The sequence below is a fragment of the Natator depressus genome, chromosome 1 (genome assembly GCF_965152275.1).
Source record: "Natator depressus isolate rNatDep1 chromosome 1, rNatDep2.hap1, whole genome shotgun sequence".
Classification (NCBI taxonomy): Eukaryota; Metazoa; Chordata; order Testudines; family Cheloniidae; genus Natator; species Natator depressus.
This window is the reverse complement of record NC_134234.1, coordinates 259,643,348-259,670,871: the sequence shown is the minus strand read 5'-3', so window position 1 is coordinate 259,670,871 and position 27,524 is coordinate 259,643,348. Positions and strand designations below refer to the sequence as shown.

Genomic DNA, 27,524 nt, shown 5'->3' with positions numbered 1-27,524 from the left:
ATTTAGCAAATAATTTTAACTTTAAGCACGTGCTTAAGTGATGTGCTGAATTGGAGCCTTAGACAGGGACTTCCTGGGCACTGGCAGGTCAGAGCAGTTCCTAGGTAGCTGACAAACTCTGTTGAAACTTTGAATCTCTGTCTGTGCAAACAATGTCACATTTTCCCTCTCTGCTGTACATTTTCCCCAAAGATCTTGTATGGGGAATCAGAAAGAGTAGAGTGCAGAGGGAACTGGGAGCCCTGCAAATTTACCATCTGCTGAGCTGGGTAGATGAGGGAAATAGAACAGAGGAGAGGTGGAAGCAGCCTTTGATTCTCTGATTCAAAGAAATACAGGATGAGTGTTAGAGAATATCTGTAAATAAACTGCAAGTGAGAACTTTCAAAATGGTAGATGCCTTTTATGATAATAATTTTATGTTTCTCTAGAATCATTCATCTTGGAGGATCCCAAAGCACTTTACACATTGTGGGTATAAGGATTATTTCATCCACTACTGAAATACAATAATTTCTGGGATAGAATACGGCAACTCGTTAGTAGCACATAACAAAAACAATGCTTCCATTTTAGAAAGAACCAAGACTTTCTCCAAATGAAACTTCAGGCTGATTTTAGGTTAGCAGAATATAATTCTCCAAGTTGGAATTTGTTAGGACCAGCAACACTGACCCCCACCCCCATTCATGTAAACAGTGACATTCAGTTATGTTTATGAATTTACTTTGATTTATAACTCTAATACCAACAGACACACATTTAAAGCTCCGAGTGTCCTCACAACAAATAAAAATCGCAATATCAAATACAAGCATAAATTACATTGCTCTCATTTTTTCCATCCACCTCATCTACAAATGGACCCTGTAGCATGTGATGGGGGATACCAGGCCTTTCCTGCCCCCATGCTGGAGATATCCCCACCCTGAAAAATTTGCTCAAAGGCAGAGTGTTGCCTGGGAAAGAGGGGCCATGAGCAGTGGTGAGCTGGAGCCGGTTCGCACCGGTTCACTAGAACCGGTTGTTAAATTTAGAAGCCCTTTTAGAACCGGTTGTTCCGCGAGGGACAACCAGTTCTAAAAGGGCTTCTAAATTTAACCGGCCAAAAGTGGCACCTTAGGCACCGACTCCAGGGGTGCTCCAGGCTGGAGCACCCAAGGGGAAAATTTGTGGGTGCCGCCGGCTTCCCATGAATCAGCTGTTCGCGCGGGAAGCCGGGGGGCTGAGAAGCAAGCCGTGGCTTCCCGCTCAGGTGCAGGGAGGCGGAGGTGAGCTGGGGCGGGGGGGCGCGAGGAGGGCCGCCCGCACTGCAGCAGGTAACCTGGGGGGGGGGGGCGCAGGGGAACCGCTCCCCACCACAGCTCATCTCCGCCACCCTCAGCCTGAGTGGGAAGCCGCGGCCTGCTTCTCAGTCCTCCCCGGCTTCCTGCCGAACAGCTGATTCGCGGGAAGCCGGGGGGGGGGGCGCGCGGAGAAGCAGAGCGGGGCGGTGCGTTCAGGGGAGGAGGCAGAGCGGAGGTGAGCTGGGGACGGGTGTGGGGTGGGGAGCTGCCGGTGGGTGCTCTGCACCCACCAAATTTTCCCCATGGGTGCTCCAGCCCCGGAGCACCCGGGGAGTCGGTGCCTAAGGCGCCACTTTTGATGTGATCAGTGGGGGGAGCGGCCGCTCTCCCTGCTCCCCCCATAGCTACGCTCTCCCACCCCTAGGAGCCAGAGGGACCTGCCGGATGCTTCCTGGGAGCTGCCCCAGGTAAGCACCACAGGGACTCCCCACCTTGCCCCCCAGCAGGTTTCTCTGGCTCTTAGGGGTGGGGTGGGCACCCACTACGGTAGCCCACAAGACCCTCCTGCCCGGTTCTGGGGGCAGTCAGGGGAGGGGGGTGGATGGGGCAGGGGTCCTGGGGGGGGCATCAAGGAACGTGGGGGGGTTGGATGGGGCAGGAGTCCCGGGGGGCGGGGGTGGGCAACGACCCCCTCGTGGGGTGAGGAGGGAACCTGTTAAGATTTCGGCAGCTCGTCACTGGCCATGAGTATAGAAGCCACTCAGGCTTTGGTACTGGCAGAACCAATAAAACTTGGTCCTTCAGCAGCTAGAAGAGCCCTGAGGAGGCAGGAGGCAATCAGCCTCACCTGTCTGCTTCTGCTAAGAGGGGGGGAAGCTGGGGCAGGAGAGCAGCTCCCCAGTGTTAACTCACAGCATCCACACCCAGGTCAGGGGCTCACAATTTGACTTCACCTTCAGTTTAAGCATGCAACAAACTCTTCATTTTTATTGAGAGTTTAAAAGTCCAGATGGCCATTTTTTAGATTAATTTCAACTAACTGTGACTCGTCTAGCAAAGGGCATATGGCACAAGTTGCCTTGCTCCTGACAAGCTGTGATGTAGCTTCTCTGGAAAGCTAGCTAATCTGGCAGACCAGGTGAGAAGCATGATCCAGAGCAGATCAAGCTTCACAGAGAACGACCTGTTGACAGCCCCATTTCTTCTGTATCAAGGTCTTCTGTTGAACACAATTGCAGCAGTATAGTTTGGGGAGAGAGGTGGTCTCATGGGCAACCAAGTCCCAAACTATTTAGTACTTTATAGGTGAAACCCAACCCTTAACTCCACTTGGATACCAACAGGCAGTCAGTGCAGATCCCAGAGCACCAGCATTATAGGCTCTTAGTGTGACATTTCACTCAATAAGCAGGCAGCTGCATTCTGCACCAGCTTCAGTTTCCAAATGATCTCATCTCATTAAAGTAGTCTAGGCTAAAGGTGACAGAAGCATGAACAACAGTGGTGAGGTCTGCCTGCATCTGAAAGAAACTGTCTCATTCATATCACCAGATACAAGACTCTTGGCTATAGCTTCTATCAAAGCACCCTGGAGCAGTCGTCAGTCTAACAAAACACCCATATTACCAACATGTTCCATAAATGGCTATCCCTCCATCTGGGGATCTGATATAATCTTTGCAAGTTCTTTTGATACTTTCCCTCAACCCGCTAACATAACCTCAATCTTATGTCTATGATGCTTCAGCCAGCTAGCTCTCAGCTAGCTTTCCACAAACAAATTTTTCTTTGCCTCCTGCACAGCCATGGCATAAAACTGTAAAAGTTCTTAATGTCCCAGTTAGTCTAATTAGCACAAAACTTCCTCCTCAAGTGCTCTAGCAGTCACTCCCACTTGCCCCCCTCTTGCAAGTCATCTGTAAACCATGGCGTCTTAGGAGATGAAAAAACTGTAAGAAAGAGCATGCTGGAGATACTGTATTAATAGCTGTGGACAAAAAATCATTATAAAGTTCAACCAGGCCATGAATATTATAGTCTGAGGGCAAAACAGTATTTTCAATCAGAGCCCTGCAGAATCAAACCAAATCCATCACCTCAAGAGGAGAGGAGTGTCCTAATGTGCATTAACAGTCAGTAAAGGCTAAATGATAAAAACATGGGATCTTTAATCACCTTACAAGTTCAGGACCTCAGTTCTACAGCTCATTTGAAAGGTGATAATGCCAATCATAGGGAAAAAAAGAAAGAAAATGGGCCAAATTCTGCTTTTAGTCACTTGTTATAACTGACAGAATAATTTAGCCCATTTTGTCTGACCTGGATCTCCGGAGGCAAGCACTGTGAACTGTTACAATTTATTCTGTGGAGCAAGTATTATTCACGCCTTCATGCTCACTGTGATTGGAGCCTCCCACAATGATTCTGATGCATTACACACCAGTGGGCTTCACAGTCAATATTGAACGCTTCCTACTGCATGGAAACCCCTGCTGGTCAACACTCACCGTGGGAGCAGCATGAAGTTAAGCCTGTCCGCTCTGTCCCTTTCTGCCTTGTATAGCTCCGTCCTCTCCTCTACCAGGTGCTCTAGGTTCCGGGAATACAGCTGCAGACGCCGGATCAAGGTATCCATGTAGCTTTCATTGGTCTGACTATGGTAGTTACTGGGAACAGTGGTTGGGAAAAGGATGAAGAAAGCACATTGGCAGGACAAGGGTAAAAGTGAGCTACCAAAGATTATTTTAGTGTGTGGCTTCCTTGCAATTAGAATGGAAATTGCTCAAAGCTCATAATTTCACCTCTTAGCAAAGGGCTTAGTCTTAAGGCATAAAGGCCTGAGGCCCACCCAGGTCACCCTGTCTTGCTAATTTTCTGAGCCCCAGTGCTCCTGGCCCTCCTAATCTCCACAGTTTCAGGTCACTTAAAATAACCTGTTTCAGAGTAGCAGCCGTGTTAGTCTGTATTCGCAAAAAGAAAAGGAGTACTTGTGGCACCTTAGAGACTAACCAATTTATTTGAGCATAAGCTTTCGTGAGCTACAGCTCACTTCATCGGATGCATCCGATGAAGTGAGCTGTAGCTCACGAAAGCTTATGCTCAAATAAATTGGTTAGTCTCTAAGGTGCCACAAGTACTCCTTTTCTTTTTTTAAAATAACCTGAGACACAAATATTCAATGGGAGAGAGTACCGTGGAAAGCGAGAATCCTGAGAAGGAGCAAGAGGTGATAGGAGGCAGCAAATTAGACATGAGTTTGCAGTGGGAAAGAGCACCAAAAAAAGCCATGCAATTTTGTGCTGCCTTTGCAATGGCATCTTATCACCAAAAGGGGAAGTAAACAGGCTGTGGGTCACATTCACGCATTGAGATCTACAGGTTTCCACTGGTGGGACCTGGACTGAAGACTCCCATCAGTGGACCATCTGCCAGAAGCAAAGATGATATAGCACAAGCCAGTCGTAATCTCTGCTTCACTGGAGGTCCTGAGCTATCAGATGCAGCCCATGAAGTGGATGGGGCCAAGATGACTGGAAGATCCAATAATTCGGATTCTGATTTTAAAATCTGGCTGGATTTTAAAACTGCCTTTTCCCCCAAGCAAAACATTCATGTTAAGGTGGCAGTGGAACCAACTGCCCCCTCCCTAAGGTAAGCCTCCCTCTAATGCAACTGCCGCTGCAGTTGTAGGGCGTGAATTGTGTGTTCCTCCATGCCCCTGGAGGCGAATCTAACTATTTTCCTGCACTTCTTTGGTGTGGCCTCATCTGGAATGTTGTGTTCAGTTACAGACACCACATTGTCAGAACAATAATGACAATCTAGAAGAAGTTCAGAGAAGAGCAATAAAAATATAAGCAAGCGGCTGGTGGGACAGACTTATGGGGATAGGTTTAAAAGTTGTGAAATAGGCTCTGAAGGGAAGTGGCTGAAAACCCATTGCTTGGGACTTTTAAATAACTAGATTATAAAAGGTATGGCAGGGAAGTCATTTCACTCAAACCCTATAATTATCTTACTCTGGGTAACCTGATCTTTTCAATCATCTCACTTTGTGGTCACTTTGAATCCATTAATCTCACCAAAACAAGTCACCTAAACTTTCTAATCATCTCATCCCCAGAATGTCCAACTTCATTAAATTTCCTGAAACCTGGATATCTGACCCACTATCGGACACTTGGGTAGTCCCTATTTACAAAATGTAATAATTTGGGCTCTGGGTGATCATCTCTCTCACGCACCCACACCTCCCATTTTGTCAAAGGATGAGGAAAGGCCCAGTCAGTGAGCCCTGTTTTTCCACTGATTGAATCATGTTGCCTCAGACTACACCTATAACTATCAGCTTCCAGGTAGCTGGGAGTTTGGAACACAGTGCTTACCTGAATATTTTAGCCAGAGTGCTCTCAATTTTCTTAAAGTCAGGTCTTTTCTCTGGATCTTCCTCCCAGCAACTTTTTACAAGCATAAACACCTGAGAATGTACAAACCAGTGGAAGTTCAGGTGAGCAGTTACAAAGAATGGTAATAGGGTTAAACAGCAAGACCAGGATCTGTTCACTAGTCAGTATGGAATTCCGCTCCCATCCCTCTTGGCCAGTAACTTATTAAAATGTGACCAGTTGTTATTAATCGGTGACGAGGGAATTCATTATAGGCACCTTACAGCAACGCTCTCTTCACATTAGCCACTGATCAGCAGACAGATGATACTGACATTCAGTAATGACTACCAACCTGAATAGAATTTGAATCAGTGGTCCATAAATGAAAGCCAAGTGAAAGGATCCAATCCCCCAACCTGGTACCAGACTGTAATTATTGACCTAGAAGTGAAAGCCTTAGTAATTCCATCCCCAATTCTCTGAGCTTGGGTTCTGGCTGGAACTGGTGACTCAGAGATAAAAGGTCATGCTATTACCAGTCCCTTGAGATATCCACTCTAGTGTTTAATGATTATTGTGGTTTAATAATATCAACATTTTAAAAGACATGCTACTGTAATATAGAAATTAATACTGTAATACTGTTTGAAAGTGTTGTCAAAAGATAATAGTAGTCCTTTCCCAAATAGTTACATAGACCCCATAAATCACTCCATTTAAGAATATAGGATTTGCCACACTGGATCAGACGATACATTAATGAAGTCCAGTATCTGGGCTCTTGTCATGTGGAATCAGATGACTAATCACTTAGCCCAGTTATCCCACATGCAGAATTGGCTAATAGTTGATGCTTCAGACAAGGTAAAACACCCTCCCCATGATGCATCTGGTCAAGATGAACAGACACTGCGCCATACTAAACATACATGTGTTCCTTAAAATGAAACAGGGGTCTTCTTTGTCCCATATGTCCCATCAAAAAATTAATGCAATTTTAAAAAAATAATTCTAAAAGTGGGGAAAATATCCTCTGATCTGTGTGCTTTTTTTTTCTTTTCCAGTGGATTGGCAAACGCCTCCCACTGGACACCATGTGAATTCAGAAAGAGCCACCCTTAACACATGTAGTTATTAGAAGTCACCAGGTGCAGAATAAGGAAATGCTGCGTTGTGGGCACTGGAGTGAGGAGGAAAGAAGTCCGGTGAATTACATTTCACTGCACTGATGTTAATTATGGGACATTTTTTCTTCCTGAAAGGCCACAGCATTGGAATGTATAGTGTGTATAGCCTTCATCCTCCCACACCAGCCATCTCTGGCCTGGCTAGAAGCATTTCCTCTTTTCCTTTAGAGTAGGCTTACTTCCAGCTCTCTTTCTCCTGCAGTCTCTAGGATCAGGTCTGGGCGGAAGGGTCTCACTCCTTTGCCACTCTCCACTCTGTAAAGTTTCTCTAATGAAAAAAAAAGTGCAATATTTAAACAATAAAGTGGCAGTGCATCTACAAAAAGTTTTTTTCTCCTTCTGATAATAGCTCACCTTAATTGATCACTCTCATTATAGCGTGTATGACAACACCCATTTTTTCATGTTCTCTGTGTGTATATATGTATCTTCCTACTGTATTTTCCACTGCATGCATCCGATGAAGTGGGTTTTAGCCCATGAAAGCTTATGCTCAAATAAATTTGTTAGCCTCTAAGGTGCCACAAGTACTCCTCGTTCTTTTTGCTGATACAGACTAACACGGCTACCACTCTGAAACCTGAGTGAATTCAGTATGCCAAGGTAGTTTTATAAATAGAGAGGGGCCCAAAGCAAAAGCATGGCTCTGGACACCCATGTTTTTTTAATCTGGATCTGAACTTTGGGGGGTTTCTAGTTATAAGGCTGAAGGCCAGAACAGAGTGTCTTGAAGCCACCTGAGAAATGAAAGGAACAGAAATGTATACATGCATGTATTGGGCATGATAGACATGGACACGACAACTTCCCAAGTGGGCAGTAGCCATATTAGTGCCTTTCTCAGGATGGGGTGTAGCCATAGTAAAAGGCAATGTGAGAAGCCCTTTAGGATATTATGGCCTGATTTTCAGAAGTGCAGAGCACAATCTCACAAAGGGAATTGGAGCTGCAGATGCTCAGACCCTTTAAAAATCAGAGCATTAATATATATGAATATAATTTTGAAACACAGCAGTTTGTTGCCTTATTTGTACCCATAAGCAGGAAGACACTGTCCCATCCTAGCAAAACTCTCTGACTCCTGAACACGTCAGAAGCCAGGTCATGTTTTCAAAACTCATTCATACTGTGCCATCAACAAACCATTAGTTTGCTTCCTAACTTGCAGTAATGAATGTTCTGCTAGTCCAACCATGTAAAGGGCTTCTGTAAGAGATATCACAAATGATTCTACACATTCAGCAGGCAAAATAATTTTTGCCTATTATGGTCCTTCTATGTGTCTAGTTTCTATCTACCTACCTACCTACCTAAGGTATTTACAGCATGTCAATCATCATAGTATCTTGGTGCTTCATTTCAGAAGCAGAATATGACTCCAGCATATTCAAAAAATTCTTCATTTGTTACCTGTCCTCTCTCTGATCCTAGCTAACGAATTAGGCCAAACATTTACAAATGAGGAGCTGTTGAGGGCCTTGAAAACCTTCCTAATAGTGAGTCCCAATCCCCACTGATTCTTGGCAATAAAAACTTAACCCCTCAGCTGTCTGAATGTATGCTGAACTTATTTAACCAACTTCTGAAATCAGAATCAATATCAGAACCCATTACATCAACCACTCATATATCCCTAAGACTAAAATAAAGGGAAAAGCTCCGTGGAGTGTGGATGTAATCTCGTTGCTAAAGAGAAATTTTAAAATCTTAACAAAAGATTGGCCCACAGATTTTAAAAAAATTACTCGGTGAATCCAGAGTGGCCAAAGAGGCATCAGGCCCAGTAGATTTAACCACTACTAATATTAGGAGACTATTAAATGTCCTGTCACCTGTGAGCTGGCTCCAGCAAGAGGCATGGATTGCATCCCATCATGCTGACAAAACTGTCAGTAAGTTGGTCTAAGTCTACAGGATGGAAACACTACAGTGATTTGGAATGGACCAAACTTTTCTAAAATGGTGAAGCTTCATGAAAAAACATAGGTCAAAGCCAACACAGAGACAGATTATGACCCTAACACCACTAGCTAAGTGGGGGTGGCAGGCAGTGAGGACCTAGGAACATTGTGCCTGAGCTGGCATAATGCCTCCAGCACAGCAGGGAGAACATGGCCACTGAATCACTTTTTTGAAAGAGTGCAACTTGCTCCCTCACCCTCACATGCAGCAAGCCCTGCTGGCTGAAGTATGGAAGGGAGAATATATCCCTTTCCCCTCTCCGCCCATTTGGGGAGTCTTTTGCCAGTAGTGACACTACACTTATAAAATCCTTGTGTTCACTGGGATTGTGCCTACCCCCTGCAAAAGGAGGAATAAGACCTCTTATACTCTGCTCCCAGTTGTACTCCCACACAGAACCAGGCATCATTTGACACACAGTATGCTCTTGGGCAGACAGGGCTATAAAGATGACGAATATGCCATGAATATAGTATGTTTAGCTAATGATTCCCTATCTTCTAACTAAGTAGAGCACTGTAAACTTTGCTTGTTTGTTTTTTAGACAAATGGAAACCCAAAAGTAAATCTGAAATGTCCCCTCCCCCCAAAACGAGCTCTCTCAAATGTTCATTTGTATTGAGTTAGCAATTTGAAAGGCTGTGTTTCCCAGAGTATAAACATTACGTGTCTGGGCAGGGCGCATGCTGAGGTTACCCCAGAAATTCTTTGAACATGTTTAGAGGGAAAGAGCTAATTGGGAGGCTGAGGTGCTGCTGTACTACCTGTTTAAACAAACACAGGGAGGGTTTGCAGGATGACTCAGAGGTAGAAGAGGCGTCTGAACTCATTATCAATATGCAGTCTGGGGAATTCTAAACTCTTACATTCTTGTGGTTATTCTAATTTATAAAATGATAGATGGATTCTGGTGCTGTGGCATTATTGGATTTACATCATATAAACAAAATTTGTCCATTTCAGGAACAATACACAGTTGGCTTCCCAATAAAAGAAACTTCTTCGATATCTGCAAACAAGAAGCTTCATAGTTAAGTTTGTCCATTGTGGGTCTTTTATTAGCATAGCCTTCTATCTGTGTAAACCTAACACAGTTATCTCACTGGCCTACAAAGCTTTGGGCAAAGTCTTTTGCAAATCAGGCAGATAGAGACCTAAAAGTTATGTTCATAATATGAGGAAGGGTCATGCATTGTCCACAATAGGATGAAAACTAGACTAAAGGTAAAATTTTCAGAACTGCCTAAGTGACTAAGAAACCCACTAGGACTTAAGTTTACGTCACTGAGGCAGTTTTGAAAATGTTGCGTTTAATTCCCACTGAAGATGAAGCCCCAGCTGGCCTCAAACAGAACTTTAATGGAGTTCTGCTTTAATAGTTGTATAGACTTACTGTTTCATCATTTACACAGTGTATACAAAATTCACTCCTAAAACTCCAGCTACCTGACAAAAATATGGGCAGAGAAGACTTAACTGTATCCACATGGTCTGGAACTATCCATCTTCTGGATCAAAGGATTCAAAACCTCCCTGCTTGCTTTTACTAGCCATGAGAGGTATAGGTCCATAACTCAAAAATCACAAACTGATGTTCACCCAGTAATTCCAGAACCTCATGTAGCAAAACTTCCTAGAATGCCCCTCAAGGCATGGATCTGCTCTCTAAAATAGCAGTCAATTTGGCACAAATATAATTAATCTTCTCCCTGAAGTATGTGGAAAATTCCCTGCAGCACAAAAGATCTGATTAGGTTTCTGAGCCAAGGAACCAGAATTTACCAGGCTGTCAACTATTTCGAACAGTACCATGAAATGTGATTTCATGGATGCAGTGGAGAAGAAAATGTTCTTCTCCTGAAGCATTATTGGTGAGATCTGCAAAATGCCATAGTGAATGCCTAACGAGCCCACCCATAAATGCCAAGCACTCTTATTTCATGTCATTGGGTTTCTTTTGCCCTTTTGGTGTCCATGTGGGTTTGTTGTTGATGTTTGGTATTACTGAACTGTAACATGTTGGAATATGTAGTGTTGCAAGGTGGAAGGATGGAAGGAAAAACAATACAAATCTTAAGTTAAAAAAATCACAGCAATTATGTTGCTGTGTCACTACTATTAGACTCTTCATTCATTGCCCAGTGAGAAAAGTAGCAGCTCAAGTACTTAACAGAGACAATGTTTTTCACTAAAATTGTGGAAAATGTGACAGTCACCGCCACAACATCCAAACGTTACGTTTGTAGTGTAAGATAGATGTGGGTTTTTAGTCTCTTACCTTTATGGTCCCGGCAGAAGTTAGTGTAGAAGGTCTCCCTGCGCAAGATGATCTCCTGTGCAACGATTCCATAGCTGTACACATCACCTTTCTGAGACACATCAGCATGACGAAGGTGTTCAGGAGCTGTCCACAGATCTGAGCAGCCAGAAGAGGTAGATATATATATATAGAGAGAGAGAGAGATGAAACTGATTTTTGTGAGCTTCTTCAGAACCTCATCCCCTTCGTGTTGTTTTAATTTTATCTTTTTTACTATTGTTATCCCCATCCCCACTAGAGCTTGGTATTGTTTAGATATTTGTTCAGCTGTTGTGTGGAAGGGCCAACTTCAATACACACTGGATAACTGACTACCAGATATGCTTAGGTTCAAACACAAGATGTTGAGCTGGATGCAGGAATTACTGGGTGAGGTTCTATGGCCTGTGTTTTGCAGAAGGTCAGATTGGATGGTCATAAGGTCTTTGCTGGCCTTAAATTCCATGAACCTATGAAAATAATCCCCAAATGTTTTTGAGGCTGACAACATCATTGTGTCATAACATCTGTGGCTGTATAACAATATACATATGTATTTCCTGTACACCAGTCACCATGATATCTAGACATTGTAGTGTTATTCTGTTGTGGCAACCTACCATGACATGTTGATATTGTATCATAATGTAAAGCAAAATCATTCTATTAGCTGCAACACAGCCGTCAAAATGCAAACACCACCCTGTTGTGATGAAATAACTTTGTTTCAAGGGATGAATTCTAACACCCAGGAATTCTCAGTTTGCTTGTAACAACATTTCCCCCTGAGCTACCAGAGAAAGAAGAGAAACTTGTTACTAATAAAAAAATAAGAACATAAGAACGACCATACTAGGTCAGACCAAAGGTCCATCTAGCCCAGTATCCTGTCTTCCAACAGTGGCCAATGACAGATGCCCCAGAGGGAATGAACAGAACAGGTAATCACCAAGTGATCCATCCCCTGTCGCCCATTCCCAGCTTCTGGCAAACAGAGACTAGGGACACCATCCCTGCCTACCCTGGCTAATAGCCATTGATGGACCTATCCTCCATGAATTTATCTAGTTCTTTTTTAAACCCTCTTATAGTCTTGGCCTTCACAATATCCTCTTGCATGGAGTTCCACAGGTTGACTGTGTGTTGTGTGAAAAAATCCTTCCTTTTTTTGTTTTAAACCAGCTGCCTATTAATTTCATTTGGTGATCCCTAGTTCTTGTGTTATGAGGAGGAGTAAATAACACTTCCTTATTTACATTCTCCACACCAGTCATGATTTTATACACCTCTATCATATCCCCTCTTAAGTCCTCTCTTTTCCAAGCTGAAAAGTCCCAGTCTTATTAATTGCTCTTCATATGGAAGCTGTTCCATATCCCTAATCATTTTTGTTGCCAATAATTTCAATAAAATGAATATAAATATGAAATGTGACAATGAGAAAAACCTGAGCAGGAGGAGTGTAACATTTACATTCAATGCACTTTTCCTAGCCACGAATTTTCCATATTCCTACCTCTATTACTACAAATGTTTGTGTGTGAATCTAAGAACTTTCTCTTGCCATTCCAGCCCCAGGTTCTCTTCTGTCCACATATCACAGAGATGATACAATATGTGTTTATGACATTCCAGCTGGTAATCATACAAAATGATTCCAGAGTCACAATTTCAGGTTTATATCTTCACTCAAAAATCAAGTGGGAGGAGAAGATAGGTGGGGAGAAGAGAGGAATGGTTATTTATACAGAAATACCCCATGATGATTAGCAGAAATAGAAAAAAGGTGATGAAAAAATCAGTGAAAGCTATAATTTACTGGCACTCCATCTAAGGAATATAATATATTAAGAATCTCTTTAGAGAATTATATAAAATTGTAAAAATTATGTAAATTTATGTAAAATGACATGTTAATATTTGAATTACATCATAGTACATCACAAGATATTGTGATATTTCATGCAGACACTGCACTGTTTTGTGATCAATAATATCATGGTGTACCTAGCCTCTTTTCTGCCCTGTCACACAATCTCATTGCTATTGGTATGTCAGAATGACTGTCTCCTTTGAGAGGGAGCAGGGTCCAGTGCACTGTAACTGATCAGCTGCTTCCATATTGGGTTTCAGAGGGGGCAGCAAGGCTCTAGGGAAAGAGAAAAAGGGCAGGTGTGAGCTGCCTGAGAAAGAAAGGAGAGACTAAGAAACAGATAGGAGCAGCAAAGGAGAGTTGTTGGAGACAGAGAGCAGCAGAGGAGAGCTGGCAAGAGTTACTGGGAGAGAGCTACAGGAGACTTGGCGGGTGGGGGGAAAGATGCTGATACCGAGCTGGTACCGAGGGCTGTTGGGAAGACCTGAAGTTGAAGAAAGTTGTTAGTGAGCCTCAGCTAGAGCTAGGGAGCCCTGCCAAGTTGCAGGAGCGCTCTTGCAAAAGCTCCAGGGCAAAAAGGAAAAATCAACTTGGTCAGGGAAAGCTGAGAACGAAACAAAAGGGCTGATGCTAATGTGATGCCAATTTTTAAAAAGGGCTCCAGAGGTGACCCTGACAACTACAGGCCAGTAAGCTTCACTTCAGAACCTGGCACATTGGATGAAACTTTCGTAAAGAACAAAATTGTCAGACACATAGATTAACATAATTTGTTGGGAAATAGTCAACATGTTTTTTGTAAAGGGAAATCATGCCTCACCAATCGACTAGAATTCTTTGAGCGGGTCAACAAGCATGTGGACAAAGGAGATCCAGTGGATATAGTTTATTTAGATTTTCAGAAAGCCTTTGACAAGATCCCTCACCAAAGGCTCTTAAGCAAAATAAGCAGTCATGGGATAAGAGGTAAGGTTGTCTCATGGATAGGTAACTGGTTAAAAGATAGGAAACAAAGGGTAGGAATAAATGGTCAGTTTTCAGAATGGAGAGAGATAAACAGTGGTGTCCCCCAGGGATCTGTACTGGGCCCAGTCCTATTTAACATATTCACAAATGATCTGGAAAAAGGTAAACAGTTAGGTGGCAAAATCTGCAGATGATACAAAACTACTCAAGATAGTTAAGTCCCAGGCAGACTGCAAAGAGCAGCAAAAGGATCTCACAAAACTGGGTGACTGGGGAACAAAATGGCAGATGAAATTTAATGTTGATAAATGCAAAGTAATGCACATTGGAAAACATAATCCTAACTATACATATACAATGATGGGGTCTAAATTAGCTGTTACCACTCAAGAAAGAGATCTTGGAGTCATTGTGGATAGGTCTCTGAAATCATCCACTCAATGTGCAGCGGCAGTCAAAAAAGCGAACAGAATGTTGGGAATCATCAAGAAAGGGATAGATAATAAGACAGAAAATATCTTATTGCCTCTGTATAAATCCATGGTATGCCCACACCTTGAATACTGGGTGCAGATGTGGTTGCCCCATCTCAAAAAGATATATTGGAATGGGAAAAGGTTCAGAAAAGGGCAACCAAAAATGATTTGGCATATAGAACGGCTTCCGTATGAGGAGAAATTAATAAGACTGGGACTTTTCAGTTTGGAAAAGAGGCGACTAAGGGGGGATATGACAGAGGTCTATAAAATCATGAATGGTATAGAGAGAGTAAATAAGGAAGTGTTATTTACTCCTTCTTATAATACAAGAACAAGGGGCCACCAAAAGAAATTAATAGGTAGCAGGTTTAAAACAAACACAAGAAAGTATTTTTTCATGCAACACACTGTCAACCTCTGGAACTCCTTGCCAGAGGGTGTTGTGAAGGCCAGTACTATAACGGGGTTCAAAAGGGAGCTAGATAGATTCATGGAAGATACGTCCATCAATGGCGATTAGCCAGGGTTTGTTTTTTAAATTAACACTGTAGTTAATCTTTCTTTCAATGGCTATTAGTCAGGATGGGCAGGAATAGTGTCCCTAGCCTCTGTTTGCCAGAAGCCGGGATTGGGTGACAAGGCATGGATCACTTGATGATAACCTGTCTGTTCATTCCCTTTGGGGCACCTGCCATTGGACACTGTCAGAGGACAGGATACTGGGCTTGATGGACATTTGGTCTGACCCAGTATGGCCGTTCTTATGTTCTTATGCTGGAGTGTGGATCTCAGGAGCAGAGGTAGGACTCACAAACAAGGAGGCCTGGGGAACTGGAACATTGTGGGGAGCCCTCTTGTACCAGGCCTGAATGGAGGGCTGCAGGAAGCTGAGCCCAGAAACAAGAGGGTTGAACCTGGAGGGAAGTTCCTTAAGCAGGATAGGACTTACAGGCAGGAAGGCCTGGGAAGTAGAACACTGCAGTGAGCTCTCTTGAGGAAGACCTGACTTGGGAAACTCTGGTACCAGAGTTATGGGAGAAAAGCAACTCTGATAACTCTCCAGGATATGGCCTGGAGAGTGGGCCCTGGAACAAGGGCAAAGGAACTGTGAACAGAGTGGTGACTGACTCTTGGGTGGGTGACCTGGAAATGACATCACTGAAGAGCACATGAAAAACTGTTTCGTTTATACCTGCTGTACCTTTGGATTTGGAGAGAATGGTTTTATCAGGAGGGTTATGTAGATTACTGAATGTGTACACGAATACATTATTCCTACACGTGGGCTTTTGAATTGGACATTGAGAGAGACTGTGTTGTTTTTTTTTATGGCTGGACCAGGGAACTAGTGCTGCAGTCTGCCACAGGGGGACACTTTAGCTGGGGCCGCCCTGCACATGCTGTAAGAGAGAGCCCTTTCCCTGCAGTCCCTGCCAACCTTCCTGTCTTTCCCTCTCACAAACTCCCTGTGCTTTTCAAATATCAGTTGAAAATATCTTTTTTCTCTCTCTTCTTTTTACCACTTGCTTCCTCTTTCCTTCTTCCATGACTGCTCTCTATGATTGTATTATTTAACTCAGTAAAATGTTTTCAGACACAGTTTGTATAAAAGATGCTATACAAAATAAAGTTGTTTTGCATGTCATGCATTCATTTCTCTGTGCTCAGTACATCTAATGCATAATAGATCACAGGATATCATGTAGCTTTTTAGAGAGTAAACATTAAAAAGTCTCCATGGACTAAGAAAATCTAACTTTCCTCAACATTATAGTGAATATGTGTTAGACAAACCAGTAAGTGTACTTTTGCATAGAAACATACATATTGCTTTCACTTAAGCCTATTTTCCCACATGCTGTATTTTGGCCTAATAGTCCCACAATCTTATTCCAGGGCTGGGAAGAAGATGAGAAGAGTTGGGATTGTGACTATTTTTGCATACCTTTCCTTGGAGGAAGAATGGAATTGCAGCCAAAATCAGTGATCTTTACCACCATGCGGCTGTCCACTACACAGTTTGTGGACTTGAGGCGGCCATGGACCTCAGTTTTGCTTGAGTGTAGGTAGGACATTCCCTGTGAGAAAAAGAGAGAGAGACTGTATGTGACTTGATTGCTACCAAAATTAGTAAGAATTTGAAGGTTCATCATAAAATATATTTAGGTACTTACATGGCCCTCATCAGCATAGTATGTGAGCATGTCACAATTATTAAAGAATTTTATCCTCACTACACCCCTATGAGGTAGGGAATTATTTTACCAAAGGGGATTTTCCAAGGTCAAATTAGATGTCTGTGGTGGAGCTCAGAAATGAAGCTAGGTCTCTAGAATTCCAGGCCAGTGCCTTAACCAGACTATCCTTCTTTCCAGCTCACACTGTGTGATACTGTGATGTGCTTCTTGACAGTGCTAAATCGCAACAACTGCTTTTACGGTGTTTTCAGTAAAGATTACAGATTTGTATGAGTATTTTACAACCCTAAAAATGTGGCTGGGGAAATGCTCCAGTTTTTTATTTAGTAAAGAATGAGCACCTTAGCTAAATGAAAAATCCCCATTAACTGACAAAAGTATTAGGGTTGTATCCTTTCTGTAAGACATCAATCTACAACTGGGACTCGTAATCAGCCGCACTTGAGCAGGTTTGAGTCTCTGAAGCAGAGGGCAGCTGAAGGATCAATGCAGAGATTGCAGGATGACATTCTGTGGCCTACGTAATGCAGGAGGTGATTTTCAGAAGGTCCTTTCTGATCTTACGATTTATGAATCTACATACACTAGTCAATACATAATACCTGCAGCCTGTGGGCTAACTTCAGAGGTGAATCTTCCAGTTCCCTCAGCATGCAGGTTATGCTAATTCAGATATTTTTAGACTCCGGCTTCCTGAACTCTCTGTCTCTGACACACACACTTGCAGACGTGTAATCTGCACCCCTTTACTCATCACTTCTGAATTTGGCCCACTTAGTCTAGGGGAGTCAAGGATGGCATATCTGATATGTCAAGGAGCTGGAAGAGCGATGTAGCAGGAGAAACAACTGGTAGGTAGGTGTAAGTTTAAGTAGGGGGTGTACAATTTACACCTATTTACAGTCTCCTATTAGTTGTTTTTCCTTCTACACTTCTCTCTTCCAGCCCTTTGATATGTAAAATGCAATCTGTATGCTGAGGAGGCTAGCAGGTCTATATGACACCAGTTTGGAACCCCTCTGAATTTGGCCCCATAACTTTAAACACACATATGCAAATGTTATCGATAATCATGAATCTGGATTATACAAATTGAGTGATCATAATCATAGGGTGTGACATGCCGCTCTTTCACAAGAGAGAACTGTGCTTTGCTTATAGTAGGGGAAGAGTCAGATAGTGTTGTGAGACCGCTGAGACAGGAACAGCAGAGGTATATTTGAACCCCAACCCTAGGGGGATACAAGCATCCCTAAAAATGTGATTGGAAATGGTTATCTTGTGCATACATATATCATGCTGGAACCTGTGGACACTATGTAATAATGTGTGTCCAAAGGAAACACTTCTTAACACTGCTGCTACTCCCATGGAACCCTGCTGCTACCACCTAGTGTAGAGAGCCTACAACAGCAGGCCCTTCTGCAAGCTTCAGGGCTCACTTTCTGCTGCTACATCTCGTGTGCACTCCTGCTGACACCAACCCAGGGAGCAAACCCACTAGAGCAGAAACTCCTCACCAGTTTTGGCCTCCTACGAGATGATTCAATGATACTGTGGTCTACATGTGACAGAATTCCCTCATCTTCAAGTGGAGGAGTTGGTGTGTCTGAGAAGGCTTTCTCCTCCACTGCCATCCTTTTTACTGGGGAAGCGGGGTTTGGAAGCAGAAAGCCTGGTAAGCACCCAGGTGAAAATTTCAAAATTGCCTAAGTGAGTTAGGATCACAAATCCCATTGACTTCCAGTGAGGTTTGTGCTCCTGTATCTCTTAAGGACAAATCAATGGGAGTTAGATGGCTTGGCGCTTTTGAAAATCCCAGTAGGTGCCTCTCTGCATCTTTAGGCAACTAAATAACTTTTAAAATAGAGCCCCAAGGCACTTTTGAAAATCTCATCCTTCAGTTTTAATTCTGACCAAGCCCTTTCAACAGGGCCATTTTTCTGATATGGTACAAAAACATTGTATTCAGATGTACAATTTCCTTCAACTTATTTAACAATGCCCTCTTGTTTAACAAGCAACAGCAACATGGGCCCTTGTGCCCATAAGGCTCAATTACTGTAATTCCTTTGTATCATGGCAGTTGTCAGGTCTTTTCTGTCACTTGCACCTAGTACAGAATACAGATATGCCAGTCCTGGGGTCCTGATATGTGTGCTGAAGAAGGTGCCAGTCCTTGGACGTGTCAGCAGGCACTGGCTCAAAACTACCTCTGCTGCTGGAGCCTGCACTGTCTCCTCCACATTGCCAGGGGCTGCTACAGTGGCAGCAGCTGCTTCCTGCTCTCTTTCTGGCTGCAGCTAGCAGGAAATCGATGAAGATAGCACCAGCTGCCCTGCACAGAAACAATGAGCTGCACCAGCTCTCAGGGTCAGCTGAGGAGCATGGGAAGCAGAAGGCAGAATTCATAGGTTGGGTAGCAGTCAGGGAGGCAGCAATTGGGGTGCAGCGGAACAAGAGGTGGTGATGGAGGGTGCACGGCTGCAAGAACTGGGTGTTGGATTATTGAACTGCAGGAAGTAGCAGTTGGGTCTGAGGGATGCAGGAGCTGGGTATTGAGGGAAATGGGAGCTGGAAGGCAGTGAAGCAGGAGATGGATATAAGCAGAGAAAGAGTTGTTGGGATAAAAGTAGGGAATTGTGTGTGTGCATGAGGGTCAGGTAAGGTGATGACAGCAGAGTGGTGTATGGTAATCACTAGGCCACACCATAGGCCGCCATTACAATACCATTTCCAAATTGCAAATAACCAAGTACTCATGTGTTTAGGAGGACTCCTCAGAGAACTTTTCTGAATCATCTTGACTGGTTCAAATAACATCAGGTGATATGCCACAGAAAGGGCCTCGTACCCCTTTTATTCTTGGCTCCCATATCCATTTACAAATAGTACAGTGGCTAGCAGGTAGTCTGTGAAATCCTGGCCCCATTGAAGTCAACAAGAATTTTGCCAGTGACTTCATTGAAGCCGGTATTCGCCCTCTATCTCAGTGTATGATCTCATCAGATCTAATACTCTCATCAGGGCCAGGCTTGGTCAGTGCCTGGAAGGGAGTCCTATGAAGATTAACTGCAAAGGATTAAGAAAACTTGTTTGTAAGATTCCCGAAGAGAGGGAAGCATGTCCACAGTTGTTATTTAAAAGAACTCTTAATGCTGAAGGTTAACTGAATGTGAAATAGTCATTAACAGGACCAACAAACTGTGACAATTTGGATTAAGGAGATTTTAATAAAGAGTGCGATTTTCATTATCACATTGAAACAGACATAGCAGAATCATTCATCACAGAGACCACATGTGAGCTGAGGCATGTAGGGAAATGGGAGGACTGGCCAGGAATGGTGGTAGGATTTTCTAAATCTGTGTGTGAAATTCTTGGGCCCCATTTCACTAAAAATAAAACAAATACATATTTAATTTAAAAAACCCTTGTTTTACTACCCATCTCAACTCTCCACCTTCCAAAAATGCAAATACAGTAAAAGCTTTGTTATCCGGCATGTTAGGGGAATGGGGGGGTGCTGGTAAGTCAAAAATTCCAGTTAACTAAGAGGGAGGGAGTTTGGGTGCAGGAGGGCGTCCAGGGCTGGGGGTTGGGATGCAGGAGGGGGTGCAGGGCGCAGGCTCTGGGAGGGAGCTTGGGTGTGGGAGGGGGCTCTAGCATAGGTGCCAACTCCATGGGTGCTCAAGGGTTGAAACACCCATGGAGAAAAAATTAGCGGGTGTTTAGCATCCACCAGCAAAGCTCCATCCCTCCCCCCCACTCCTGCTGGCGGCCCCCACCAATCAACTCCTCCCCCATCCTCCCAGCACCTCCTGAATGCTGCGGATCAGCTGTTCAGTGGCAATGGTGTGCAGGAGGCACCAGGAGGGTGGGGGAGGAGCAGGGATGGGGCACGCTCGGGAGCGGGGGGTGGAAAGAGGCAGGATGGGGTGGAGCGGGGCATGAAGGGGTGGAAGTGGGAGCATGGCAGGGGCAGAGCGGGGGCGGGAAGAGGTGGGACAGGGGTGGGCCAATGAGAGCTGTGGAGCCAGTGGGCGGGGCGGGGGCAGCGCACAGAGCCGCCTTGCCGTTCCTCTGCCTAGGAGGAGCAGGGACGTGTCACTGCTTCCAGGGAGCCACACGGAGCCAGGTAGGGAGCCTGCTGGCCCCATACCAACCGGACTATAAACCGGACTTTCAATGAAAATCAGAAATGCCAGTTTATAAAGCTTTCCGGCTGGTAAAGTGCCGGATAACACAGCTTTTACTGTACGTAGTGAAGGTTACTTAAAATCAGCCTTGATTTCACTGCAGGATTAATTTCTTCCCATGCTAATTTGCCCTAACTTCCTGAAATGGTTACACCTAGTACTAGTAGTGAGTTTTACCATGAACATAACATTGGCCATACTGGGTCAGACCCAAGGTCCATATAGCCCAATATCCTGTCTTTCGACAGTGGCCAATGCCAGGTGCCCCAGAGGGATTGAACAGAACAGGTAATCAAGTGACCCATCCCCTGTCGCCCATTCTCAGCTTCTGGCCAACAGAGGCTAGGGACACCATCCCTGCCCATCCTGGCTAATAGCCATTGAAAGATTTACATTTAAAAGATTAACTACAGTGTTCATTTAAAAAACAAACCCTATTCTATTGTTTTTGATACAAGATGGTGCGAGTCTACCATTTTGAACAAACGCTGGAGTTTTCCTTTAAGCAGCTTGCCCAACCCCACACACCGTAAATCAGCAGAAGAGCTAGGAATAGAACCTAGGGCTCCAAGTGCCTAAATCCCTTCTCTAGCTGCTGAACCACACCTTTTCTCGTGGTAGCCTAAAGCATATATTATGTTAGGCCCTGTCACCTATAGCTACCCACTATGTAAGTTTCATAGCATGTGGACAGGTTTATAAATGCTTCAGTGCCACCGATTCACTTACCTTGGCAATATCATACATGACAGAGATTTTAAACTCCCAGTCCATGAAGGTGCCATCTGGGTAGGAGATCTTATCATTTAAGACATCCTGGGAGGACAAGAAGGAGACAAAGGGGCTAACCTATAGCAAGGAAACAGCCAGGGAAGGCAAGGCATCTCTGTGTAATGTTAACAAAGCTCTGAATCACGCAGCCTTTTGGCCAATGACTAAAAAGGGGTTCCTCTCTGTTTTACTTAAGAAGTACATAAATTATGACAGACACTGGGTTACTTGGAGGCTAGGGAATGGAATATAAATTTATCCTACACAGCAACTACAAAAAGGTGAGAACATAACTTCTAGCCACTGTAACAAGGAGTCCGGTGGCACCTTAAAGACTAACAGATTTATTTGGACATAAGCTTTCATGGGTTAAAAACCCACTTCTTCAGATGCATGGAGTGAAAATTACAGATGCAGGCATTGTATGCTGACACATGAAGAGAAGGGAGTTACCTCACAAGTGGAAGATGATGTTTGTCTGTATCTGTGCGAGTTTTTTGTTAAGGTTGATGGATTTCCACTCCATACAGCTAAGTATATAATGCCTGCATCTGTAATTTTCACTCCATGCATCTGAAGTGGGTTTTTTACCCATGAAAGCTTATGCCCAAATAAATCTGTTAGTCTTTAAGGTGCCACCGGACTCCTTGTTGTTTTTGTGGATACAGACTAACATGGCTACCCCCTGATACTTTCTAGTCACTGTGGTTTCCAGAGGCAAAAAATGAGCCTCTATGAATATGTTTGCCTATATGAACACTGCAAAGCCTAGCAAGACATTCTGACTTGTCTGTCACTGCAACCTTTAATTATGAGAGTGATCTAAAGCCCGCTGAAGTCAGTGAGAGTCTTTCCACTGACTCAGGAGCAATGTCAGTTTACACCTGCTGAGGATCGACTCCAAGCAGGAGAAGGGAGAGGAGCAGAAGAGAAGTCAGTGATATTACTTCATAGAAGTACTGAAGTAATATTACTGACTTGACTTCTGCTCCTCTCCCTTCTCCTGCCCTAGGACCCAGCCATCTGGCAGGTTAGCTTTTCCTTTTACAAACTGGTAAGAGGGGCTTGCACAGTTATTTACCCTCAATGATCCTCTCTCACAGTATTCAATCACCCCAAAGATCATCGTGTCCATCTTCACTGTGCCATAGAATTTTGTCAGGTTGTAATAGTCCATCTGGAAGAGCTAGAGCAAAAATAATGTATCCATTAAAAACGTTGTGGGAGCCAAAATTAAGTCTGATAGTGTGAAGGGGCTCTCAATCCCAGACCCTGATATGATGTGTCGGTTCTCTGTGTGCAGGTGTGTGGAGAACCAAAGTGAGTGATCAGAGCCTTCTGATCTAGGAGATAAGGGTGGGGAGTGACTGTTGACTGTATTCCAAACTCCGCTGTCTCCATTATTGCTTCTGCAGTAGAACCTCACAGTTTCACACTCTGGACACGGATACCCATTATAAATGACTGAATGTTGCAAATTAGTTAGTAAATGAACAAATAATAGAAATATGAGGATCCTGCATGATAGTATGTACTTTGTTCATTTACTTAGGCTATTGCAGTTTCATTAAAATTATTTATAATACTTTACAATGTATCTGTCCCTAATGTAAAAATGTACTTACTTAATAATTTTTTACAAAATATACTATTAAAGCCAAATTATGTAGGACATAACTCTGTGGAAGTTAATGGAGATGTATTTGTATACACCAGAGATGCATTTAGCCCTTAATAATAGGAGATTTGACGACAACACTCCGCTATTAAATGATTGGTATGAAGTGAGGAAAGAGAAAGCATCAGTTTTCCCACTAATTACAAAAATGTGGATTAATAAGGTTCTATCAGGTTCATGAGAGATCTCAGTCATCCTCAACGTCCAAGGCTTACAGTCCAGAATCAGAACTGTGCATAAGACCCCCCCATAACACACACAGAGGGACCCTCAGGCTGCAGTAGCCTGTGGGATGGACACACACATGGATTTGGTGGAATGAGTTCACTAATTAGTTTCATTCACTCTGTAGTGTCTAGCTGCTACATGAAACAGTTACCTTGTTCAGTTCTATCTTTTGTTTCTCTGTGAAATTCCCATCATGTCTGAGATCTTTCAGGATCACCACCTGGAAAGAAAAAAACAACTGGGAGGAAACCATAGCAGCAGAACAACAACAATCCGTGCTCCCCTAAACTACTTCTGGTATGTGAGTATATCCTTATCCACTAATAAGTAATGGAGTTATATTATTTTTACAAGATTTACCAAGTTGATAGTTCTGTTGTTCTGGAACAGACTCAGTGGCTGATCTTTCAAACCCTTCATTCACATGAGTGACCTTACTCAGGCAAAAAGTTCAACTGACATTCAGGGGACTTCACACATAAATAAGAGACCTCCTTTGCCCATCTAGTCCACTAATTTACCTCATGCCACATCAAATCAGACCAGTGGTCTATTGTGTCCTGGATCCTGCCTTTTGCCATTCGGGACCAGGCCAGTGGTTCACTGAGTCCAACATTCTGCCTCTGGCAGTTGCTAATAAAAGGGGGCCTCAAAGGAAAATGAACGCCTCACCCCTTCCATTAACTTACCAGTTTAGCAAGGTTGGATGAGAATGGGGGTGGCATTGCTTCCTGATCTCTGAAGAGAATCAACTGCCTTTCACAGAAGCCTCTCACTAAAGAAGGGAAGGGGAGCAGAGATGCTGTGGTCATTTTACCTTCTTGTCATATTTGGCTTGGCGCTGTCTCTGGATTGTGTCACGCCTCTTGTCTTCATCAATCTGGGGAACAAAGAAGACTCATTAGCCAGCAATTATAAAATACCCCACCCTGGCAGGCACCAGACTGCACAGAGAAAAATAATGCCAAACTATGCCACTGTCTTTCTTTTTAGAGCTCAACTAAATCCCAGAGCATTCAATCACCATTCATGCGACTCCCATATGCCGTCAGGGTCTCTTCCTCTGATCAATACTATTGGCCTGTGTTTTACAGACAAATCAAGGATCAACTCCTTCTTGAAAAGGGATGTCATTTGTGATATGAATGGTGTGGGAATCCAATGGAAGAGCCTGGAAAGAAATACCCTGCCTGTTTCACAGTTGTGCAAAGAACTTGTATTTGCTGTATTAAGTGGGGAAGTTACTGGGGATTAATCTCATTCCTCTTCTGCATAGTGCATAGAAGGTGAAAAGACAGTGAACCAGTTTTAACAGATACTTCTACCACTGTCAGAGCCCAAGCAGTAGTCTTGATAGTGCAGAGACTCTGAACCCCCCAACCCTCCCTCCATGGGGATATCTTGTCTCTCCTACCTTCAGACTGACGTGGCTTGTCTCATTGGTCTCCAGAGGCAGGATCTTGTCAGGTGGTATGTGAGACCATTTCTTCTGCCGAAGTGCAATATCTCTCCTGTATTTCCTGTGAAATAAGTGAACCTGTTTAAGATCATCCTATCAAACAACTGGAATCCATACTGCTGAGTGCAGTGGGGAATCTTGGAGTACTAGAGAGAATCCTGCGCACCAGCTCCTGTACTCTCTTCTTCATGCGTTCCTGGAGAGCTTGCTCCTACAGATCCCAGCTTTGAGGCCTGGAAGGGAGAAATACCCTCTCCATCACATACTCCTTTTTCCCCTGACCCTAGGGAAATCTGGGCTCTCTGAGGTTTCAGCACTACAGATTTGAAGGGGTCAATGCAGAAGATGAATTGCTGGCAGGTTGCTGCCTAATTCTTCACATTCACACACAGGGGAACACAATGCAACTTACTGCAGAATGAATCTGCGATAGTTTATACTGTTTACTTTTCTGTGCTATTGACCATGCTCTGAGGGCAATCCCAGAGGCAAATATGGATCAGATGAGCCCCTGGCAGCAAGGCTCTTGCAGAAATAAGTTGTACTATCCAGGAAAAGCAGGAAACCAGTGAGGAGGCAGCAGAATGAAGTAACGTGACTTCTTGTAGAAGGCCTTTGCCTCTGGCAGATTTCCTGATTATATCAGGGAATAATCCTTGGAATTGAGGCATGGAATCCCCTGTCTTTTCTGCAGGAATGTCCTCCCTCAACAGAAGAATGATAAGAAAACTGTGAAACAGGAAAACAATTCATTGGAATTTCTACTCTTCGATGCAGGTTACTCCTGTATAAAAAACATGGGCACCACAGATTGGTTAGTGGAATGCTGGCGAATCCTGGACAGTGATTGACTGCTGGAGAATGCTCTGGAACACTGAAGATCCTAGAATGCTGACTGACATAAATATTTTATGTTTCTAACATATTTTAACTACCATTGCTAAGGGGAAAGGGAGGAAGTGTCCATTTTTAGATGTAAATGTTTTTTCTGATTTTAGTCTGAAATGTTTAGTTGCATTTGAACCATCATAATTTGCCAGTAGGAGCACCAGTTAAAGTGCTAGACAGTTAGGAGATCATGGGGCTCTAGTTATATGGGTCTCCCTGTATCTCTCCTGAATTCCCCACATGAAGCTCTAATAGCATTCAAGAACAGAGAGATATCATAAGGGAGAAATTTCAAGATGGTTAGGAAAACATTAAATTGTGGAAAATTCCCATTTCATAATCTTAACTAGAAAATTCTATAAACTATCAATAAATAAGACAAATAATCCCAATAGAAAAGAAATCAATTTTACTTGTTAGTACCTAAGCACTTATTGGACTGGAATGACATTTCCAATGTCTAATACTGGTTTTGTGTTTTTTGAGGACTCTGGATTGATTTGTTTACTTGGAAGTCAGAACTACCCAGAAAAGTGTGGGATAGTTTAGGAACTCCACACACTGGGTGATATGTAAGGAATGATTTGAGCTCTTGTTCATTTTCTTGCCTAATGGATTCTTAGGAGTATTATTATCATCTATCAAGAGATAAGACTTACTAGAGCAGGAAATCACTGCACAATTGAAACTCGGGTCAGAAGACCTCAGTTTAGGTAAGCTGCTTGTGGAGCTTGGCTATATTGATGGGAAGAGCAAAATTGGTATCAGGTGTAAACAGTTATTAATCAGGTCATTAACTGGCTGACAAAAGAGAATGGCATTGTCAGGTCTCTCTTCTTCCTTGAGAATTATAAGGTGATCCACTGCATCATCTGAATTAGCTAGGACTGTGAAGTTTGGTAACATTTCTACATGCAAAGTGTAAATTTTTTGGAAAAAATAGCAAGAATTGATTCTGAGGAATCCCCAAGAATTTCTTCTGCATTGGAGGCTCTCGGAGACCACAGTGATGGGTGTGGCATAAAACTCTAAATAGAATTCAATGATTAATATCTTTGCCATCAGTAGATTCATTGGAATAGATTCAGGAGGGGTAACAGCACCTTTGGCAGAAGTACAAAGTGTCTGGAAATAGCCTTTTGTCAAATTTCTGCTAGCTCTTCAACAAATAAACAAATACAGATTAACTTTGTCTGTCAGTCTGTTGACATGTTTGTCCTTAGGTTTGGGAACAATGAGCTCTTCTGTTTCTTGGGTACAGCTGGGCATCCAAGTGTGGACTGACTACATCAACTTGGATTCTTACCTCATGGAGAGTAACTAGCAAAGAGAACACATCAGGTCAAAATGACAATGGTTAAAGTGTGTTACAAATCAGGTGTTCAAAGACAACAAGAAAATTGGATTCTATGAAGTCCTTTGATCTGTGGAAAAGGAGTCATCTGAGCTACTAAAGGTGGAAGGTCCAGGTAAAATATACATCTCTGAAACCGCTGAAAACGACGGTTCTGAGTCTTGTGAATATGAGAGATATATAGATGCACTGGAAATGGGTTGAATTTTTTCTCTGAGAGGATCCTAGAGTGGGTTTCAGTTTCTATTTATCTGATTTTTTCCATTATGATAGAAGCTTTACCACGATCTAGTCAGAAAATTTTAGCCA

At 43.3% G+C, this 27,524-nt stretch overlaps 1 protein-coding gene across 1 annotated transcript in view; it reads right to left on the bottom strand.

The window, feature by feature from the left end:
* Positions 1 to 27,524, bottom strand: part of GUCY2C (guanylate cyclase 2C) — a 63,612-nt gene that overhangs the window by 8,589 nt on the left and 27,499 nt on the right. The window contains exons 12-21 of the mRNA XM_074950393.1: positions 24,929 to 25,034; positions 24,332 to 24,394; positions 23,666 to 23,734; positions 22,690 to 22,794; positions 21,567 to 21,653; positions 16,386 to 16,518; positions 11,102 to 11,239; positions 7,041 to 7,129; positions 5,672 to 5,763; positions 3,794 to 3,952 (exon numbers count right to left, since the gene is read on the bottom strand). Coding sequence (XP_074806494.1) covers positions 3,794 to 3,952; positions 5,672 to 5,763; positions 7,041 to 7,129; positions 11,102 to 11,239; positions 16,386 to 16,518; positions 21,567 to 21,653; positions 22,690 to 22,794; positions 23,666 to 23,734; positions 24,332 to 24,394; positions 24,929 to 25,034 — 1,041 coding nt within the window. The remainder of the gene's footprint in view (positions 1 to 3,793; positions 3,953 to 5,671; positions 5,764 to 7,040; positions 7,130 to 11,101; positions 11,240 to 16,385; positions 16,519 to 21,566; positions 21,654 to 22,689; positions 22,795 to 23,665; positions 23,735 to 24,331; positions 24,395 to 24,928; positions 25,035 to 27,524) is intronic.